The 18,092-nt window shown below is 47.9% G+C and overlaps 1 protein-coding gene and 1 long non-coding RNA gene across 7 annotated transcripts in view; one reads left to right on the forward strand and one right to left on the reverse strand.

The window, feature by feature from the left end:
- The window catches only part of ARHGAP22 (Rho GTPase activating protein 22), a 192,379-nt gene that overhangs the window by 116,513 nt on the left and 57,774 nt on the right, over positions 1–18,092 (reverse strand). For all 6 annotated transcript variants that reach the window (XM_042241142.2, XM_004021555.6, XM_012105509.5 and 3 more), the window contains one exon: positions 2,627–2,714. In XM_042241142.2, coding sequence (XP_042097076.1) covers positions 2,627–2,714 — 88 coding nt within the window. The remainder of the gene's footprint in view (positions 1–2,626; positions 2,715–18,092) is intronic.
- On the forward strand, positions 215–13,796 carry LOC132658633 (uncharacterized). The gene is made up of 3 exons (XR_009598515.1): positions 215–507; positions 3,829–11,328; positions 13,209–13,796. It is a non-coding gene; the product is annotated as an uncharacterized LOC132658633 (long non-coding RNA).

Raw genomic sequence — 18,092 nt, forward strand, 5'->3', positions numbered from 1 at the left:
ACAGTACAATTTTTCCTCATTTTAAATTCTATCTTGATGAAAGGTTGTGATTTTTTTTTACACCGTTGAAGAGCACAGATGACTTAAAATTCATGTGACTGATCTCATGCATTTTCATTCCTGTGTTTCTGTCACGTGTTCAAGAGTTGTCAAGCTTCCCTCCCTCTGGGGTACTGGGTGTGGCCGACACGCACCGCTGCCTGGCTTTCTCCCCAGCCAGAAAAATGCAACCAGTGGAGGTGATCGAGTCTTTCCTTTTCGGCTCTCCCCAAAGGCTGTATGGACCCCTCACCGCCTACCACCTGATCCGCTTTCCCCGAGTGGTCTCACAGCTGCCCTCACCGTCGTTCCGGGCCTTCAGGAGTGGCTGCAAGTTCAAAGGCAAGAGGACAGAGACAGGCAGGCAGTGCTGGGAAGCTGCATACGTCTGGTGCTTCGACCACTGCTGTGATTGGGATAAAGGAGTGTGGGGAGCCTTGATTCCCTCCCTGGACCTCTCTGGCCCAGGTAGGGAAATTACCAGATCTGTACGACGTGCCTGTGTTGGAAGACTTTGGAAGTCAGACTGTTCAAGTCTTGACCCCACTGCCATCCAGCTGTGTGTTGTTGGGCAAGTGACCAATCCTTTTTAATCCCCAGTGTCCTTTTTTATAGACTAGGCATGGAAGTACCCCTTACCTTAGTGGGATGTCTTGAGTATTGCGGCAGCAGAATAATGGCCCCACAAAGATGTCCACATTCTAATCCCTAGAGCCCTGAGGTCAATCTTCCTTAAGGTGAATATGTTACCTTACATGGCAAATGGTCTTTCCCCCCCCGCCCCCCAGAGTCCAAGAAATCTTTGTAAGCAGCTCTGACCAGATAAAGAGCACGCGCACCTGTGATCATTCCTATCTGGTCCTTGGGGCGCATGCCCAGGGTCTTTCTGGATTTATGGTGGTGCGTACTGACCTCTACCTTTGGCTTCTGGCCTCACCTCCCTCCTCCCCAGCTCCCAGGCCCAGGCCCCTGGCCCCTGCCCCAAGCCTGCCCTCCATGTGTCCAGCTCCCCCTCCCCCACACACCTGGGCCCCGCCCACCTCAGTCCTCTCTACCTTCTCAGCAGAAGGTGCCTTCTCTACTTTACTCCTGTTCCATAGTCGACCAAGCCTCTATTTTCCACTCCGCACCCCGGGATCCCTCTGTTGCCACCTTCCAATGTGCACTTGCAGCATCAAGATTCTTGCAGTGGACGAAATAATCAAATGAAACCATGGGTGCTTGAATTTTCAACATGGAGCATGCAGTTGGGAGGGCCTCCCTACACCTAACCTGCAGACTGTCCTGGAGCTCCCAGTATGGACAGAGCAAAGGTGAATACTCTTTGTCCCAGGCTTGGATTCATTCACTTCCGCTCCTGATGTGCCGTAACTTGCTGGGCTGATCTGTGCCTGGGCTGACCTGTCCCGTGGCCTGGTCACTTCGTCAGAGTGGTTGGGTGGCCAGGTCGCTCTGGGACTGTACGTGGACTGGCTCACAGATGCCAGTGAGGCCTTAGCACACTCGGGGCACAGCCACGACTTCCCAGAAGAAAGTCAAAATTCAGACGGCGCATGATAGGATGTGATGATGAGCTGCCTGTAACTGAGGCTCTTGGTGCCCTGCCCAGGCCCCCCAACACTCACTTGTTCCCAGCCACGCTGGCGGCCTCTTTCCTTAAGCACCGGCAACTTTGCCTAAAGACTTTTTCTGAATGCAGGGAACTTGGCCAAGTGCAGGGCAGGCCGGAAATGCCAGAGTCAGCCCCCCATGGAGCAGCTCTCAGTGAATGGCTGGTGGGAGTCGGTGGGTAAACCCCCAGCCCCCTCACTCCTTGGGTGAAACACTGAATCCTTCCGTTGGAGCTGAGCCTGGGGGCTCAGGGCAGCTCTAGCTCACTAGCGCGCCCTGCTGGCTCTTCCCTCTTCCTGCTCCTTTCCTGGCACTTTGTGCTTTCGTCTCCAGAAAAATCACTCAGCTTCCTTGTCCGAGGCTTTGCCTCCAGGATAGGCCAAGCTTAGTAAAACGCCACCTCGCTGTAGAAGCTGGCCCTTCTGTAAACAGACTGATTCATTTGCAAGACGCATTTACTTAGTAAGAATCACATTTTAAAACTGGGAACTTTAAAAATCTGCTTTGTAACTGCAAACATAATAGCAGTTCTTTGAGTTAAATTATTTCCCTACATCTCAGTTCTGTTCTGGGGTTCACGATAGAGCTTATTTTAATGCTCTAAACCTGTGCTCTGGTTCTCCTTGGACTTATTTTCATGTGACTCAGATACTGTGTTTGGACCTTCGCTCTAAGGTATCCTCATTGTTTGCTTTCCTCTCTTGTTTGATTTTGAATTTTAAAATCCACATTTTCCTCTTATCAAAAGCTAACTACCTAGATGATTGAGTTTTTGAAATTCTCCCCAAATTTACAATATCATCTAGATTTGACCCGAATTTCTGAATTGTGCTTAGAGACAGAGCTCGCTTTTGTGCAGAGAGGAGTGTTGTAAAGATGGCCCTTCCCAGTCCATAGCTGCAGCGACACCCCGCACCCCCCGCCCCCTGGCCACCGGGGCCAGCGCCAGCACAGAGATGAAGGCGCTCCGGCCTACCTGGGCTGATCTCGAAGAGGTGCTTTCCCGGGTCCTCAGGGCCAGGAAGCAGTTCGGTCACCTGGGTCCCTTGCAGAGAAATAAAGCCCTAAACAGAGAAAAGAACACAAATGTGAGAGATGAGATGGCCGGGAAGGGGCCTCTGCGGTCAGGGTTCTGGGGGGAGGGTGAAGCTGAGGGTCAGAGTGCCAGTCCCCCAGGCCCTGGCTGAGTAGGTTGGGAGGGGCACAGGCCTCTCCATGGCACGGATGGGGTACAGAGGAGGCCCTGCATGGAGACCCCAGTCCATGGGGTCCAGACAAATCATGCCTCAAGCCGGGTATATCCCTGTGTGTATATTACAGGGGATGGGGCCCTGTGGGGCCCACCGTCTTCTCTAATGCTGAAATCTGGTAGCCAGGCTGAGAGACGCAGAGGAAGAGCATGGGATACAGAGGCCTGCACGTCGGGTTTGAGACCCTGCGCTGCACTTCCGGGCTGGGTGACTACTTAACCTCTCTGAACCTCAGTTTGCATGTCTGTACAACAGGATAGTAACTCCCACTTCTCAGGGGCACTGAGATGCCGGATTCCTGTTGAAGAAATCCTGTTCTAAACAACAAGGCGCTGTTATAACCACCTTGACTCGCCCTGTTCCCACACAGGGGGCTAGGTGGGGCCTCCTTCATCCCCTTTCTCGATGTTAGTAACTCATCTCCACTGAGACCTTTCATTCATGCTCAGATTTGTTCAACTCAGACTACGCACAGCTCTAACTACACATTATTGGTTCTCTCCATGGGAAATTCATTTTAAACTCCATACCTACAATCTAACTACCAGGGTTCAAATCCTGGCTCAGCTACTTCCTGGCTGTGTGACGTCAGGTAAATTGTTTAACCTCTCTGCACAGCCTCCCAATTTCCTCACCTAGGAAGGAAGAAGAATAGTCACCCTTTGTCAGGCTGGCTGTGAGCACTAAGTGAATTAGTACTTGGGAAGCCCTCCGAGGAGTACCTGGCCCAGTGAAAGCTGAGTATTTGCTAAGCAAACCCCAGCTCTTACTCTGCGTCAGGGTTCCACGCCAAGTGAAGAACATCACCCCTCCCTGAACTGGACCAGGTGACTGGCACCGTCATCTGCTTCATCCACACGGTCGCCTCCAGTCCCCACTCCCCGGTGTGCTCACAGAGCGCTCTTCTTTCCACCCCTATCTTTTCCAGGCAATTTCTGGCTTTAAAGGAGACTGGAGGCTCCACAGTGGGGCTTCCCAGAGGGATCAGCGGAATAGAATCTGCCTGCCAATGCAGGAGACGCAGGTTCAATCCCTGGGTTGGGAAGAGCCCTTGGAAGAGGAAATGGCAACCCACTCCAGTATTCTTGCCTGGAGAATCCCAAGGACAGAGGAGCCTGACGGGCTGCAGTCCATAGGGTCGCCAAGAGTCGGACACGACTGAGCGCGCACTCCTGGCGGCACCACGTGGCTGCTGAAGCCTTGCGCTGCACGAACACATGGAGATGCCTTTTCTCACTTAAGCAATGTAAAGGCAGAATGGCATTTTTACCCACGGATGCTTGCTTTAGAGAAATTACAGCAATAAACCAGAGAACCAGATGGTAATCGTTGTAACTGAATTAACAGTTTCTTTCCAGGGAACCTAGAGCTAGTGGGAATAAATCAGGACCGCAGCCCCAGGAAGGGGATACATGTTCATTGCGGGATGTGGATGAGATCCATCACTGGCTAATGGGAAGGATCTCTTGTGTGAGCTGTTTCAGTAACTGTCCCGGTATAACTTTTGAGCACTTTGCTTTTTTTCTTCTATGCTTCCATATCTGTCTTCCATAAATTGGGAGTAACAGTATTGACACCAACATTATTTTCTACTCCAGCGAAACGGAAAAGCAGCAATAACTCCTGTTTACAGAACTGGTACTATATTCCTGGCTTTTGTCTAAACTACTGGATTTCATCTTTCCAGAGGTGCCATAGTGGTGAGCACTACTATTCCATTTTCTTGGACAAGCAGATGGAGGTTGGAGAGGTTAAATGGCCAGTCTCCACGTACTACTGCTGGCAAGGGTGAGCTGGGATGTGCCCCCGGGGGTGTCTCACGCCGGAGTACTTTCCCTCCACATTTGTGACAATGGCTGCCGCTGACTTTGTGCGCAAGAAGCTTGCCTGGAGAGCCACCAGGCTCTGGGACCCACCAATCAGTGCTCAGAATCCCCGTGCGGCTCCCGTCACTGTGAAGGGGCCTCAGAACTGGCTTTTCTGTTTCCGGCGTGATATTCATGACGACAAATACACAGGAGTCGGTATGAAGTCTCCAGCATTCTTGGGCTAGGTCTCAACCTTCAGCAGGCATCAGAGTCAGGGCTTGTTAAAAGAGAGTACTAGGTCTGGTGGTATGGTAAAGGTTTAACAACAGACTCTCCGATACAAACCAGGCAATCTGGTTTGCAATGTCTGCCAACTTCTGTGATTTACTCCCCGTGGCCCATTTCATGTCGTCGTTGAATGTGACTCCGAGAAGAAAGTCACTGCAGTGTTCCTGCCACACAATCATGACAGTGGTCAGCAGGCCCTGTCCTGCCGCTGTTCGGCCGCTAAGTCATGTTTGACTCTCTGCGACCCCATGAACTGCCTCACACCAGGCTTCCCTGTTCCTCACATCTCCCTGAGTTTGCTCAAACTCATGTCCACTGAGCCAATGATGCCATCCAGCCATCTGATCCTCTGTCACCCCCTTCTCCTTTTGCCCTTAGTCTTCCCAGCATCTGGGTCTTTTCCAGTGAGTTGGCTCTTTGCATCAGGTGGCCAGAATACTAGAGTTTCAGCTTCAGCATCAGTCCTGCCAATGAATATTCAGGGTTGATTTCCTGGTTTGATCTCCTTGCTGTCCTAGGGAATTTCAAGTGTCTTCTTCAGCATCATAGTTTGAAAGCATCAATTCTTCGGTGCTCAGCCTTCTTTATGGTCCAATTCTCACATCCATACATGACCACTGGGAAAACCAAAGCTTTGACTATATGGACCTTTGACAGCAAAAGGATGTCCCTGAGCACAAATAGTAGTAAATGAAGTCAAACAATTGCGGGTGATACATTTTGTTTTAGTTATTTTTAAAATTTATTTTATTGAAATATAGTTGATTTACAATGTCATGTTAGTTTTATATGTACAGCAAAGTGATTCAATTATATATATATATATATATATATATATGTATACACTTTTTCATATTATTTTCCATTATGGCTTATTAGAGGATATTGAATATAATTCCCTGTGCTACACAGTAGGACTTTGCTTATCCATTGATTATCTTTGTTTTTAATATAATTTATTTAATTGTAGGTCTGTATGATTTAAAGTCTAATAATGGAAATATTTAGCAACTAGTTGGCAAGCAATAGCACTGATAGACCCATCCTTGGGGTTTCTGATTATAAAGGTTTGGAGAAAGAAGGAGAATCTGAGGAATTCCCTGGAGGCCCAGTGGTTAGTACTTGGCACTTTCGCATGGGTTCAGTTCCTTGCGGGGAACTAAGATCTCAGGAGCCTCGAGGCTTGGCCAAAAAAAAAAAAAAGGAGAATCTGCATTTCCAGCCAGCTTTCTGATGCTGCTCGTTCCCAGGAATACACTTGGAGAACTACTGTTTGGGGGCAAAACTTAGAGTATCCAAAGGAAGGTGCCTTTTCCATAAACTTGGTCTGCAAGTGAGCGTCCTCATGAGTAAAATGCGGATAATAATCGTATCCACCTCCGGAGGCTACTGTGAGGGTTAAAGTGATTGGATACTTTCATGCTGGCCTTGGAGAGCCAGGTTTTGGTGGAGCTGCTGTGCCTCCGACACCTGCAGTTCCCAAGGACAAGGGGTGCCTTCAGCGCCTCAAACCACGCTCTGGACTAGAGGTGTCCGGGATCTCCCCGAGGAGCCCAAAGTGAGCGTCAGCACTTTGCAGCAGGAGCGACATCTTTAAAGGCAGTGAAAAAATCTGTTAACTTCATATTCTAAATCCAGAGAAAGTACTCCTCAAAAATAAAGGCTAAGTAAAGATCTTTTAAGATATACAAAACAAATATGAAATAATGCATCATTAGCAGACTCATACTACAAGAACTGTTAAAGACAGTTAGACAGAAGGAAAATGAGATTAGCTGGAAAAAAAGGACCAAAGGAATGAAGATTAGTGGAGAAATAGAAAATAGAAATATTACTGTCTGAACCACCGGGGAAGCCCCAATTATCGTAAAAACATCATTATCTATTTATCAAGAATCTAGAGAATGAGCAGATAAAAAAAAATCAGTAAGGATATAAATGACCTGAAAAAAACAGTTTGGACCAATTTGACCTGATTCCTGCTTCCTTGACAGTAGAATATGTTTTCAAATGTCCGTAAAACTTTTCCTAAGACAACCATGACATGACTTAATAAACGGAAAAAGGAACTGGAATCTAACAGATGTTCTCTGACCACAATGGAATTAAGTTAGAAATCAATGACAGAAAATTTTCTGGAGAATCCTCAAATATTTGGAAACCAATTAGTATACTTCTAAAGAACTCGTACATCAAAGAAAATAAATCAGAAAGAAATATTAGAAAGTACTTTGAACTGGATAGAAATGAAAACACAACATAAAAATCTGTTACACGACTCACTGACTTACAAAGCAAACTTCTGGTTGCCAGGGGGCAGAATGTGGGAGAAGGGACAGTCAGGGGGTTCAACATGCGCGCTCTGCTATGTTTAAAATAGGCAACCAACAAGGTCCTACTACATAGTGTAAGGAGCTCTGCTGAATGATATGCGGCAGCCTGGATGGGAGGGGAGTTTGGGAGAGGACAGATACCTGTCTGCATGGCTGACTCCCTCTGCTGTCCCCTTGAAACCATCACAACACTGGTAATCTGCTATACTCCAATATAAAATAAAAAGTTTTTAAATTTGTTACATGCCTCTAAAGGATTAGTTAGGGGGTAAATTACAGCACTGATATGAGAAAAGATGAAAGGCCTCAATGACCTCAGCATCCACTGAAGAAACTACACAAAGAAGAGTGAGTTAAACCCAACGCAAAGGAATGAAAAAATAAAGATCAGAGGAGCTATAAATAAAATGAAAAATAAAAAGTAATAAAGTCAATGAAACTAAGAGCTAGTTCTTTGAGACGATCAATAAAATTGATGAGTTTCTAGCTAGACTAAGCAAGAAACACACAGAAGATAAATTGCCAATACCAGGAAATGAGAGAGGTGACCTCAGTACAGATTCTTCAGTTGTTAGAAGGATATAAGGTATAATGAGATAATGTTAAAAATAACATTATGTTCATAAACTTGGCAGTTTACACGAAGTAGACAAAAGAGCACACAAACTACTGAGGTTCCCTCAGGAAATAGTTAAGCAGCCTCATATCTGGTAAGGAGATGGAATTTGTAGCCAAAAACCTTTCCACCAGGAAAACTCCAAACTCAGATGGAATTTTCCACCAGGAAAACTACAAATCCTACCAAATATTGAAGGAAGAAATAACATCGATACTACACAAGCTCTTTTGAAAACTGAAAAAAAAGTCATGGTTTCCAGGGTGTTTTATGAGGCCAACATTACTTGCATATAAAAGCAGGCAAAGACATTCTAAGAAAGGGCCACTACAGACCAATACTGCTCAGGAAACTCCCAGCCTCAGTTTCCCTCTCTGTTCAGTGGGCTTCTCTGGGAACCAAATGGGACAGAGTGAGCAGAGGGCCTGGAATGGAGCCAGACTATAGCAGCCACCCAGGAGGGCAGTGTGGTGGAGGCGTCACGAGTGAGAGCTTACAAGCAGGGCTCAGACTGGGCCTTCAATGCCTGAGCAACAAGGCAAGCCTCAGTCTTCTCCTCTCATGTGATGTGTTTTGAAGCCTCCACAGCACCAGGTTGGATGCCTGGCAAGAATAAATGCTGTTGTTATAATTTGTGAATTATTATATAGCCAAGGAATAGAGTCTGCTTTTAACCATTTCACAGGAGTTGGAATACATATACACATTTAAAATAATTATCAGTTCAGTTCAGTCGCTCAGTCCTACCCGACTCTTTGCGACCCCATGAACCTCAGCACACCAGGCCTCCCTGTCCATCACCAACTGCCAGAGTCCACCCAAACCCATGTCCATTGAGTCAGTGATGCCGTCCAACCGTCTCATCTTCTGTCGTCCCCTTCTCCTCCTGCCCTCAATCTTGCCCAGCATCAGGGTCTTTCCAAAATAATTATAGGGGTTTATAATTACTGTGATGTTGCCACTTAGTGTGGGACTCAAGCAGGTCCAAGACTGAGGCGTGGCTTTCTTACATGTACAAATGAGGCCATTGACCTCTGTCCTTTGTGCCTCACTGGGCTGCCCGAACTAGTGCTTTGTAAAGTGCTAGAGGCTGAATGAATACAAGTACTTGCCACAATTATTATTTTAAAACCTATGTTGCTGTTGGCTTCAGTTCAGTTCGGTTCAGTTCAGCTGCTCAGTCGTGTCTGACTCTTTGTGACCCCATGGATTGCAGCACTCCAGGCCTCCCTGTCCATCGCCAACTCCCGGAGTTTACTCAAACTCATGTCCATTGAGTCCAGTGATGCCATCCAAGCATCTCATCCTCTGTCATCCCCTTCTCCTCCTGCCTTCAATCTTTCTTAGCATCAGGGTCTTTTCATATCCCAAATGTGCATTATAAAAAACCAAACAAACAGAAATTCTGGTTGGTTGGAAGGAAAGTGAAAGAGGTCATTGGACATTTTAAAGCACATAGCTAATTCTAGTAGATATGAACTGGGGAGCTTAGTGGAAAGGGTACCCAAGGTTAGCAACTATTCTTGCCTGACAAAAATAGATCATTTGCTTTGAAAAAAAAATAAATGAAACCTATGTTGGTCTCTATATCTGTTCATTTGGTTTGGCCCTAGGAACAACCCCCTCCCTGCGTAACACCATCCCTTGTGCCATCGAGCAGGGCACAGTGTAGATTCAGCAGGCCCAGGATGGTGAAGGACAGGGCTCCTCTTTCATACTTTGTGGTGACAATCCGAGGGGGACCTCCTGCAGGGCCGGGGGTGTCTGTACTTCTCCCACCAGTCTGGGTTTTGAGCTTCACAATTGTTCTGTGATCTTCACACTCGAATCCAGTTCTCTCTCTAAATTGATCAAAGCTGGGTCTTTGGGAAGTCTTCATTCTTCATCTCGACGAGAGGGAGACTGTCTAAAGAACCAACTTCTGAAATGCTTCCTAGCAAGTGGCATGATAGGATTTTCCACCGGCAGAACCTTGAAAAATTGCAGACACATTTTTAAAAGCAACCACTTGGGGTTCTTTATCCCCTGTAATTCAGACTGTGGCCTCAGATCAGTCTTAAAAAGCTTTATCCTCTGACACCCCACCAAGAACTGAATCGCTCCAAATTCTAAATAATACAGATCAGAATGAATTTCAGTGCCAAGCAGGGAACCATTCTCCTCTCCTTATCATACAAGCCTGTAATCATGGTCCATTACTGTCCAAAATGTAGATATTTAAAAAGGCAAACTAGAAGTTGGAGACAAATTGCTCCTTGGTTGGGGTACCACTTCTCCCTGAGAGTTGAGACGAGTTGCTCGTCTGGTCTCATTCTTGGCTCAGGCTCATCCTGAAGCTTCTTCCAACAGATTCCAGAGTGGCGCCGCCTCCCATGCACTGCAGATGCTCCTGGTGCTCCATGCGCCCCCCGCCCCGCTTCACCATCGTGCGTGGGCCACACCTGGTCTCCTGAGAGAATCTGTCAGCCTGAGACGTGTGCCCTTGGGGCAGAGTGTTGGAGGGACTGCGCTGTGCTTTGCAGAAAGCAGGGGCTTGGGGTCTCAGCACCAGCTTCCTGCACGTCCCTAGATGATCACAGGCCCCGAGGCCCTCACCGGGAGGGCTGCCCACCCCAGGACCCGAGCCCACAAAAGTCTAGCTAGGATTAAGGGTGAGCCTGGGGCCCAGGGCCTGGGGTCTGGGCAAAGCCCTCAGCAACCCTCCAGCCTCAGAGCCAACAACCTCTCCCAACCCAGGAGAGAATGCCCTTTCCAGGGCGGGTGGGTCCTCCTTTGATGGTCTTGGATTTCCCTGTGGTTAGTTCTGCATCACTCCAGGACCCTGATCTAGGTTCTGCCCCAAATAATGAAACCCTGACTGTCCCTGAGGGACACCTGGGGACATTTCTCCAATCAGTCCCATCTCACTCCAGAGGCTGTGGGATTGAGGCTGTGCCCATCATTCCAGCACTGTGACACCTCGGGCCCCACCCAGTCGAGAGGTCCCAACACAATCACCCCCCAGGCCCTTGTCATTCGACCCTACGTTGCAAGGTGTCTGTATGAAGCCAGCGCTCACTAGGTTTAGTATGCTGGCCCCTCTGCATCACTGTGGCAGGCCCAATGCTGGGTGACGAGTAGCTTTCTAGAGACGCAGGGGAATGAATGCTTGTGATGAGCGCCAGCATGCTTACACAGGTGCTTCCTAAACCCTCTGGCGGTGACAGGGCTCTGGCCAATCGGGACTGGGCGGAAGTGACATCATCCACTTCCAGGCCTGGTCCTTTACAAACTGCATGTGACTTCCAGCCTTCTCTCTTCCCTCCCTCCCTGCTTCAACCTCGGAGGCCACAGAGATGGATGAGGCTGCCGTCTGGTCCACAGCAGACTTGCCGCAGCAAGAGGTAAACTATTATTGCATTTAGGTGCTGGGAGTTCAGGATTTAGCCCTGTTTAACTGATTAGATATACTGAGCAAACACATTTTAGGTAATTTTGCCCCAAACCGCTCACTTGGCACAATAAAATTTTTAATATCATAGTACATTGAGACACTGTATTTCTCTGCAGAGCCACTTAACTAATAATAATTATCCTCTTGCTCCTCTAATTGAATGTTGGGGATGAAAAGCAATGAGAGGGCAGATCCATCCACTTATTACACAGCACTGGGGGGCATGGGAAGATGGCATCTGCCTAGCTCTGTGGTCAAAGTGCTGAGCAGGACATGGCAGAAGGTCTGGGTTCTGGCCTCCAACTACAGCAGCTGGAGAGGCCCCTTTCTCCCTGACCCTTCGGACTGGAGCATGCGAAACCCAGTGAGGATACAGGTCACTATCCAAAAAGGGCGACGGCTCCACTGTCCCTGGCTGAATGCCCAGCCTGTAAAGGATCCCCATTGAGCAGTGGAGGTCCTGGGAGTGTGAAAATACCCCCGTTTCCCCTGGGCTCAATGGACCAAATGGGAGGTCTCTTTGCCTCCTTAAAATACCTTGTGTGCGAGGTGAAGTTTAGGGAGAACTACCCCTGTTTCCTCTGGTGTCCTTGTGATGGCTGCACTGGTCACTGCAATCAAGAGCGGATGCATTTAGAAGGGAAACAGCCATCAGAGGGCTCGAGCTCAGAGCTTTCTAGCAGGGAACAAGACTTCACTGGTCAGCCACTTCTTTCCAATGTATTCTCTGACCCAAGACTCGGGCAGATGTTGGTTTCAACTTCTGCTGCACCTAGGTGCTAACTCTGCCCTTGGCCTTCAGAGCCCACGGGGCAGGTTTGGAGAAGCCTGTGCCTCAGAACTGGGAGCCCTTGATAAGCAGCACTGCCTGGCCCCTGCCCACATGGTGAGGAGACCGGGGGGCGTGGCTGCCCCACAGCCAGGATCTGCAGTACTGACGACAGAGCTGCTCCTCCATGTGCCGCCCCTGCCACGTTTCCGGGGCAATACAGCTTCCAGCCTTCTCTGCCCATGATGAGGAGGCTGCCTTAGAGGCTCCCCCTGCCATTCAGGTTGGCCTGGGCCTTGGAGCTCACTCCCTGGGAAGCTGGTTTCTGCTCAGAACACCTACTGTCGGGACACGCCAGGTCTGGGTGCTTGCCTTGGATGGGAGGGACCCCCTCTTGACTGGACGTAGTTTGGTTCTATCTTACTGCTCTCCAGGCCCTGCAACTATTGCTATGCTCTGGGGTCTGTGGTCATCCGGCAGAGGGGCTGCTGTGCTGTCTATTTGAGAGCAGGTTAGCCTGAGAAACATGGGATAGATTCCTTTGCACTGATCCCTGCCAGCCTGTCTTGCTGAGCAGACTGCTGCCGAGAGCACATGCTGCTTTCTGCCAAGGAAGGCACACTCCCATCCGAGTCCTCTGTGAAAGATTCATTCAGGAAACCTACCCACCGTCCTCAGTAGACAAGGCAAGGCAGCAAAATCCCAGCAACACCCCTAATCAGCTCCATTTTGCTGACAAACTGTAATTCAGTCTTCAACTAATGTATGAAGGAGCTAGAATGTTCTAAATACAATAAGTAAGTTATGTTCATCTAAACAATGAATAAGATATGTTTTCCATGCTGCCTCAATGGTATTTGATTCAGTTTTTTTTGCCTCGTAATTGACAAAATGAGTCATTTACCAGTCTTCCAGCTATTACTGTAAATTAACTGGGTTCAATTGAAAGCCAAAGGATTGATCTATTTGAAGTGGAAGGCATTTAAATACTGTAAACGAATATCCATGCTGACTTAAAATTAGCAGACCCGGAGAGAAGCTTATTTTATTTCCACCAACAGGCAGACACACTGGAGGAAACACGGAAGTCATTTTGAGAAGCTGGAGATCCATTCTGCAGGCAGGGACAGCCTGAGTGCGGAATAATTCAGAGGCGACCGAGACACTTGGCAGCTGCGATTTCATACTCCTGAGCAAGTCGCCAGGCTTCTTGACGGCTGGGTTCTCCTTCCCCACAGCAGCGGCAAAGTCTCACCGTATAATGATGAGTTGTAGGTACTCCTGAGGTACTGTCATTGACACTCCAGCAGTCGCTTTTAGAACCTCTGCAGTTGGTATGAGTTAAGCTTGAACACATATTTGGGGGCGGTTATGTTTTTCCTTGACACGTCAGATGCAGAAAAAAAAAGTACTTTAATGAAATAGCTTAAAAATTGTTCAAAAACAACTTGGCTGCTGTAGTCAATTCTAAATTTACTGAATACATTTGTTTGATTTTTAAATAACTATTCGGCAAGAATTTTCATTTTGATCTGTTAGTGGAGCAGAGTTACATTTCTCAAATAGCTACAAAAAACATAAAGTATCCCTTAAAGAGAAGCCATGCCTTCTGACATTGGAACCTAAATAAATGAATTTTTTTTTTAAAGAAAAAATAAGACTCTGGTGCTTAATTCTTCACCAAAGCAGCATTTGAAATTACCCCCAAGGGCATTTGTTTAAGTTTTCTTCTGCAGCGCTAATGGCAACATTAATACCAGTATGCAACTAGCTCGTGGTTATTTCTATCGCCCTGTGGAGGACATCTGTACAACAGCTACTGAGCTCCCCTGAGGCGGCGAGTGGGCCTTGTCCTTTCCTCACACACATGCAGGTTCCTTCTGAGCACAGCTGCATCATCTGGAATCTGCTGTGGCGAGATCTGTGGGGCAGGTAGGGAGGTAATTCAGCATCAGGGACTGGAGAAAAGTACCCTTCATATTTGGGGGGCATGGTAGCCCCTGTGCAATTCTGTTTGTCCTGACTATGGCTTTTGGAGGCTCACAGAATAAATGTAGTCTTGTTTGCATAAGGACACGGGGCCTGATCTAGTACCTTTCCCAAGATTTCTCTAAATGATTTATCAAGGTTGTCTCTCATACGGGTAGAAGTTCAGTTTCCTGAGCATCCTGACTGCTGTTGATTGGAGTGGGCTAGAAGGTCCAAGGAAGTCTCACCTGGGGCCACGAGGTCTGTCTCCTCATAACTGTGTGGTCCACTCGAGCACCCTCTCAGCGTGGCAGGGATTCCCAGAGCAGAAGCAGAAGCTCTGGGTATCTCAAGGACTAAACCTAGAACTTGCGTGGCATCTCTTCTGCCTCATTCTATTGGTCAAGTAATCACTAGGGCAGCTCAGGTGCAGAGGAGAGGAAGGAGACTTGGTTTCTCGCTGGGCTCATACGCATGTAAGGGTTAGCTTTTATTCAGATTTAAACCACGAAGTAAGGCAGGGCAAAGATCAGGGCCATGCTGCATACCACTGGACTTCTCTTGCTTGACTGAGCTGGGTGATTGCTAAACCTTCAGTGAGGACAGTTCCACCCAGGTGAGGTCACCACTGGGGCATAATTCTACTTTCCTAGCAGCCCTATAAGGTAGGTGTGGGTATGCTCACCTCACAGAGAGAAAGCTGAGGCTCAGAGAGGGCAATAACTTCTCTGGTTACTAGCTAGTAAGCCACAACCTAGAAATCTGTCATTCTCTGTCAAGCAGGATTCAACAAGTCACTAATGTCCAGACACTGGGATGTCCATGATGGTCCTGATGCCCACTGTTCTGGACTCCTAGCTGGAAAAGGTAATGCAGGGTTGCTCTCAGGGAGCCTCACGGATTCAGGTGGTCCGGGCTTCCAGGATCTGTCACCTGTTTTCACATTTCATTTTAGAAGCCTCTTTGGAGGACTTCTATCTGAGATACCATTCCAAGGATTACAGGAATCTTGCCTCCGAGTGTTTAGGCAGCACTGACATCACTACAGCTGCCAGCTGCCATTTGTCCAACCCTCAGGGAAGCCCCAGAATATCACACCAAATGTGGCAGCAAGAAGGCTACAATGATCTGTACAAATCTACAAGTCGGAGGTGGTATAAACGGGGTTTGAACCCAGGTTCTCTGATTCCAAATACTATTTTCTTTCCATGGTATGAAAGCCTCCATTTCACCCTTCCGAGCATCACTTTCTCCACCTGCACAATGGAAATGGATTGTACCTGCCCTTGTAGGGTTGCTGTGAGGCTCAATGGAAATTATGCATGTTATTTAATTTAGAGTAAAAAAGTATGAAATTATTCTAAAAAGTATTTTATTGAGCATCTACTAGGAGTCAGGCACCATTCTAGACACTGAGGACACCGGGAAAACCAACCAAACAAAACTCTGACCGTGATGAGCTTACGGTCTAATACGTGAAGGCGGTAAAAATAAGTTTCTTGCCAGCTATTGAGCACTTTACAAAAACAATGAAATATCTTCCCACCAAGGATCTAATACAAGGCTGGATCAGAGTGTTCACTCACTCAGTCAATCTATTCATTTCTTCAATCATTCATTCACGTAAGCATCAAATATTACTGAATCAGTTATGGGTCAGGCACCGTGCTGGGTGGTGGGAAAAGATGAGAGGTAAGTAGACAAGAGGAGAAGGGGGTGACGGAAGATGAGATGGTTGGGTGGCATCACTGACTCAATGGACATGAGTTTGAGCAAACTCAGGGAGATACTGAAGGACAGGGGGCCTGTCCTTCCTTCCAACTCTTCCACAAAGAACTGGACACAACTTAGCAACCGAGCAACAAACACAAAGATAGATAGAGGTCCCAGGTGAATGAGGTTTACAGCCTAGAATGGAGAAGACGTGAAGCTGAGAAATTTTAGAAGATACCAGTAGTAACGTCAACAGTGGCGACAACGATAACAACAACAATAATGACCTCTAGGCTGGTTTGAGTAACAGTTTACAACCGATGAAGGAGGCTCAGTGAGCTTTACTGAGTCAACTCCAGCTGAGTTGACCTTACAAGGTCTAGCTGTGAAGCAGCGTCTGACACATGGCTTGCTTTGTGACTTGCTGTGAGCACAGAATGGCTCAGACCAGCCTGATGGGATCTTAACCTTGCCCCCGCACTGAGCTGAGATAAGGGCAGAGTCTTACTAGCCAAAGCTGTGCGGTCCCGAGGGCAGACATTAAGCAGACTTAAGTGGTAACACACCCACTAACCTCGGCCTGATGCCAGTCCCCAGTTCCCTCATAGGGAACATGGAAACAACACAGGCACCTTTCTCAGGGGCCAGGACCCAAGGAGCCAGCTCACGACAACGCTGTTTTTGTCTTTGACGTGCAAGCTGGTAAACCAAGCCTGGGGGAAAGGGGTGACTGGGGCCTGCTGGAGCACTCGCCGTGACCTTCAAGCTCTGGGGTCAGATGGCGTCTTTCCTCCCTTGTTCTCTCTTTTAAAGGCTGCAGGTTTCTGATCGCCTACTATTAACGTCCGCTCCTAGAAGTGCATCTGCTTTCCCATCCATCTTGTCTCTCTTCCTCCCAATTCCAAGCTTTTACTCTAAATTAAATCAAACTTTAAATCAATCTTCTCTCCCACTGCTGAGCCTCCCATTACTTATGCTCCTGGAAAACAAAACAAACAGAGCTCAGCCTGCTCTCAAAGTGAGGTTCAAATTGCCTCTGCTGGAACCTGCAGCTGCATCCGCCCCCGGCGTAGGTTTGAGGCTCTGCCGCCGGGATGCAGGCGTCCCCTCTCACAGTCTGTCTTCTGCTGCTTCCATGGTGCCTCAGCCCCTTAATCCAACACCTGCGAGTTTTCGAGGACACCAGCCCCAGCTGATGGTTCTTCTGCCTCCAGCCTGGCGCCCTCCCAACCCCTGCCTGGGCCGCTGTAGATGACTTTCCTCTTGGAGCTCCGGAACCTAAGTCTGAGCCCCCAAAGCTCACAGTCCCGCAGTGCTTGACAGCACACGGATCCAGCCTCTGAGCGTGGCACCCCAGCCCTCCACACGCAGTTTCTGGTGCCACGTGCACAGTCTGGGTTCCTGCCGACACAGTGAGCGCCATACTTCTGCTTCAGAGGCCCGGGGCTGCTCCCCGGGTGTGAGCTGCCAGACTCACGCCCCCCTCCCCGCCAAGTTCATTTTAAAACATTTTTAAGTACCTTCAATGTGCCGGGCCAGCTCTGCAGGGGCGGGCTGGGCTTGGCGGCTCTGTCTGGAAGGGGGCGCCCGTCGTCTGACCTCTAGGCTGCTCCCCTTTCTTGTTATCTGAAGAGAGCTGTCTGGGGCTGTCCCTGCTGCATTCCTCTTCTGCTTTTCATTTGTCTTTTCTTGTTTAACTTAAAATATGGACTTAAATAAATACAGTCTCCCTGTGAGAAATTAAAATGCAACCATCCCTCGGTACTGGTGGGGAAGGTTCCTATACTGCTGTGTCTCCTATGGAGTCATCCAAATCCTTGGATTCTCAAGTCCCTTATATAAAATGTGTAGTATTTGTATATAGGGGCTTCCCAGATGGCGCCAGTGGTAAAGAATCCTCCTGCCAATACTGGAGACACAAGAACTCATGCATATCCTCCCATAGATATTTTTTAAAGCATCTCTAGTACAATGTCAATGCTGTGTAAACAGTTCCAGGTGTACAGCAAATTCAAGTACTGCTTTTTGGAAACTTCTGGAAAATTTTTTTCCTGACTAGTTTTACTCCTAGCTAAGTTTGTGGCTGTGGAACTCACGGATATGAAGCACCAACTGTAATACAAATAAATCTCGAGTTTTTTGATCATCACCCCATTCTCCCCAAAGCCTTGCCCTACAGCTTTGATTTGTAGTAGTCACAGTCTGAAAATTCCAAAATTATTTTAGCTTTATTTCCCTTATTTTTTTTAAGTGAAAGTTCTATC

Source organism: Ovis aries, chromosome 25, assembly GCF_016772045.2.
Source record: "Ovis aries strain OAR_USU_Benz2616 breed Rambouillet chromosome 25, ARS-UI_Ramb_v3.0, whole genome shotgun sequence".
NCBI lineage: Eukaryota > Metazoa > Chordata > Mammalia > Artiodactyla > Bovidae > Ovis > Ovis aries.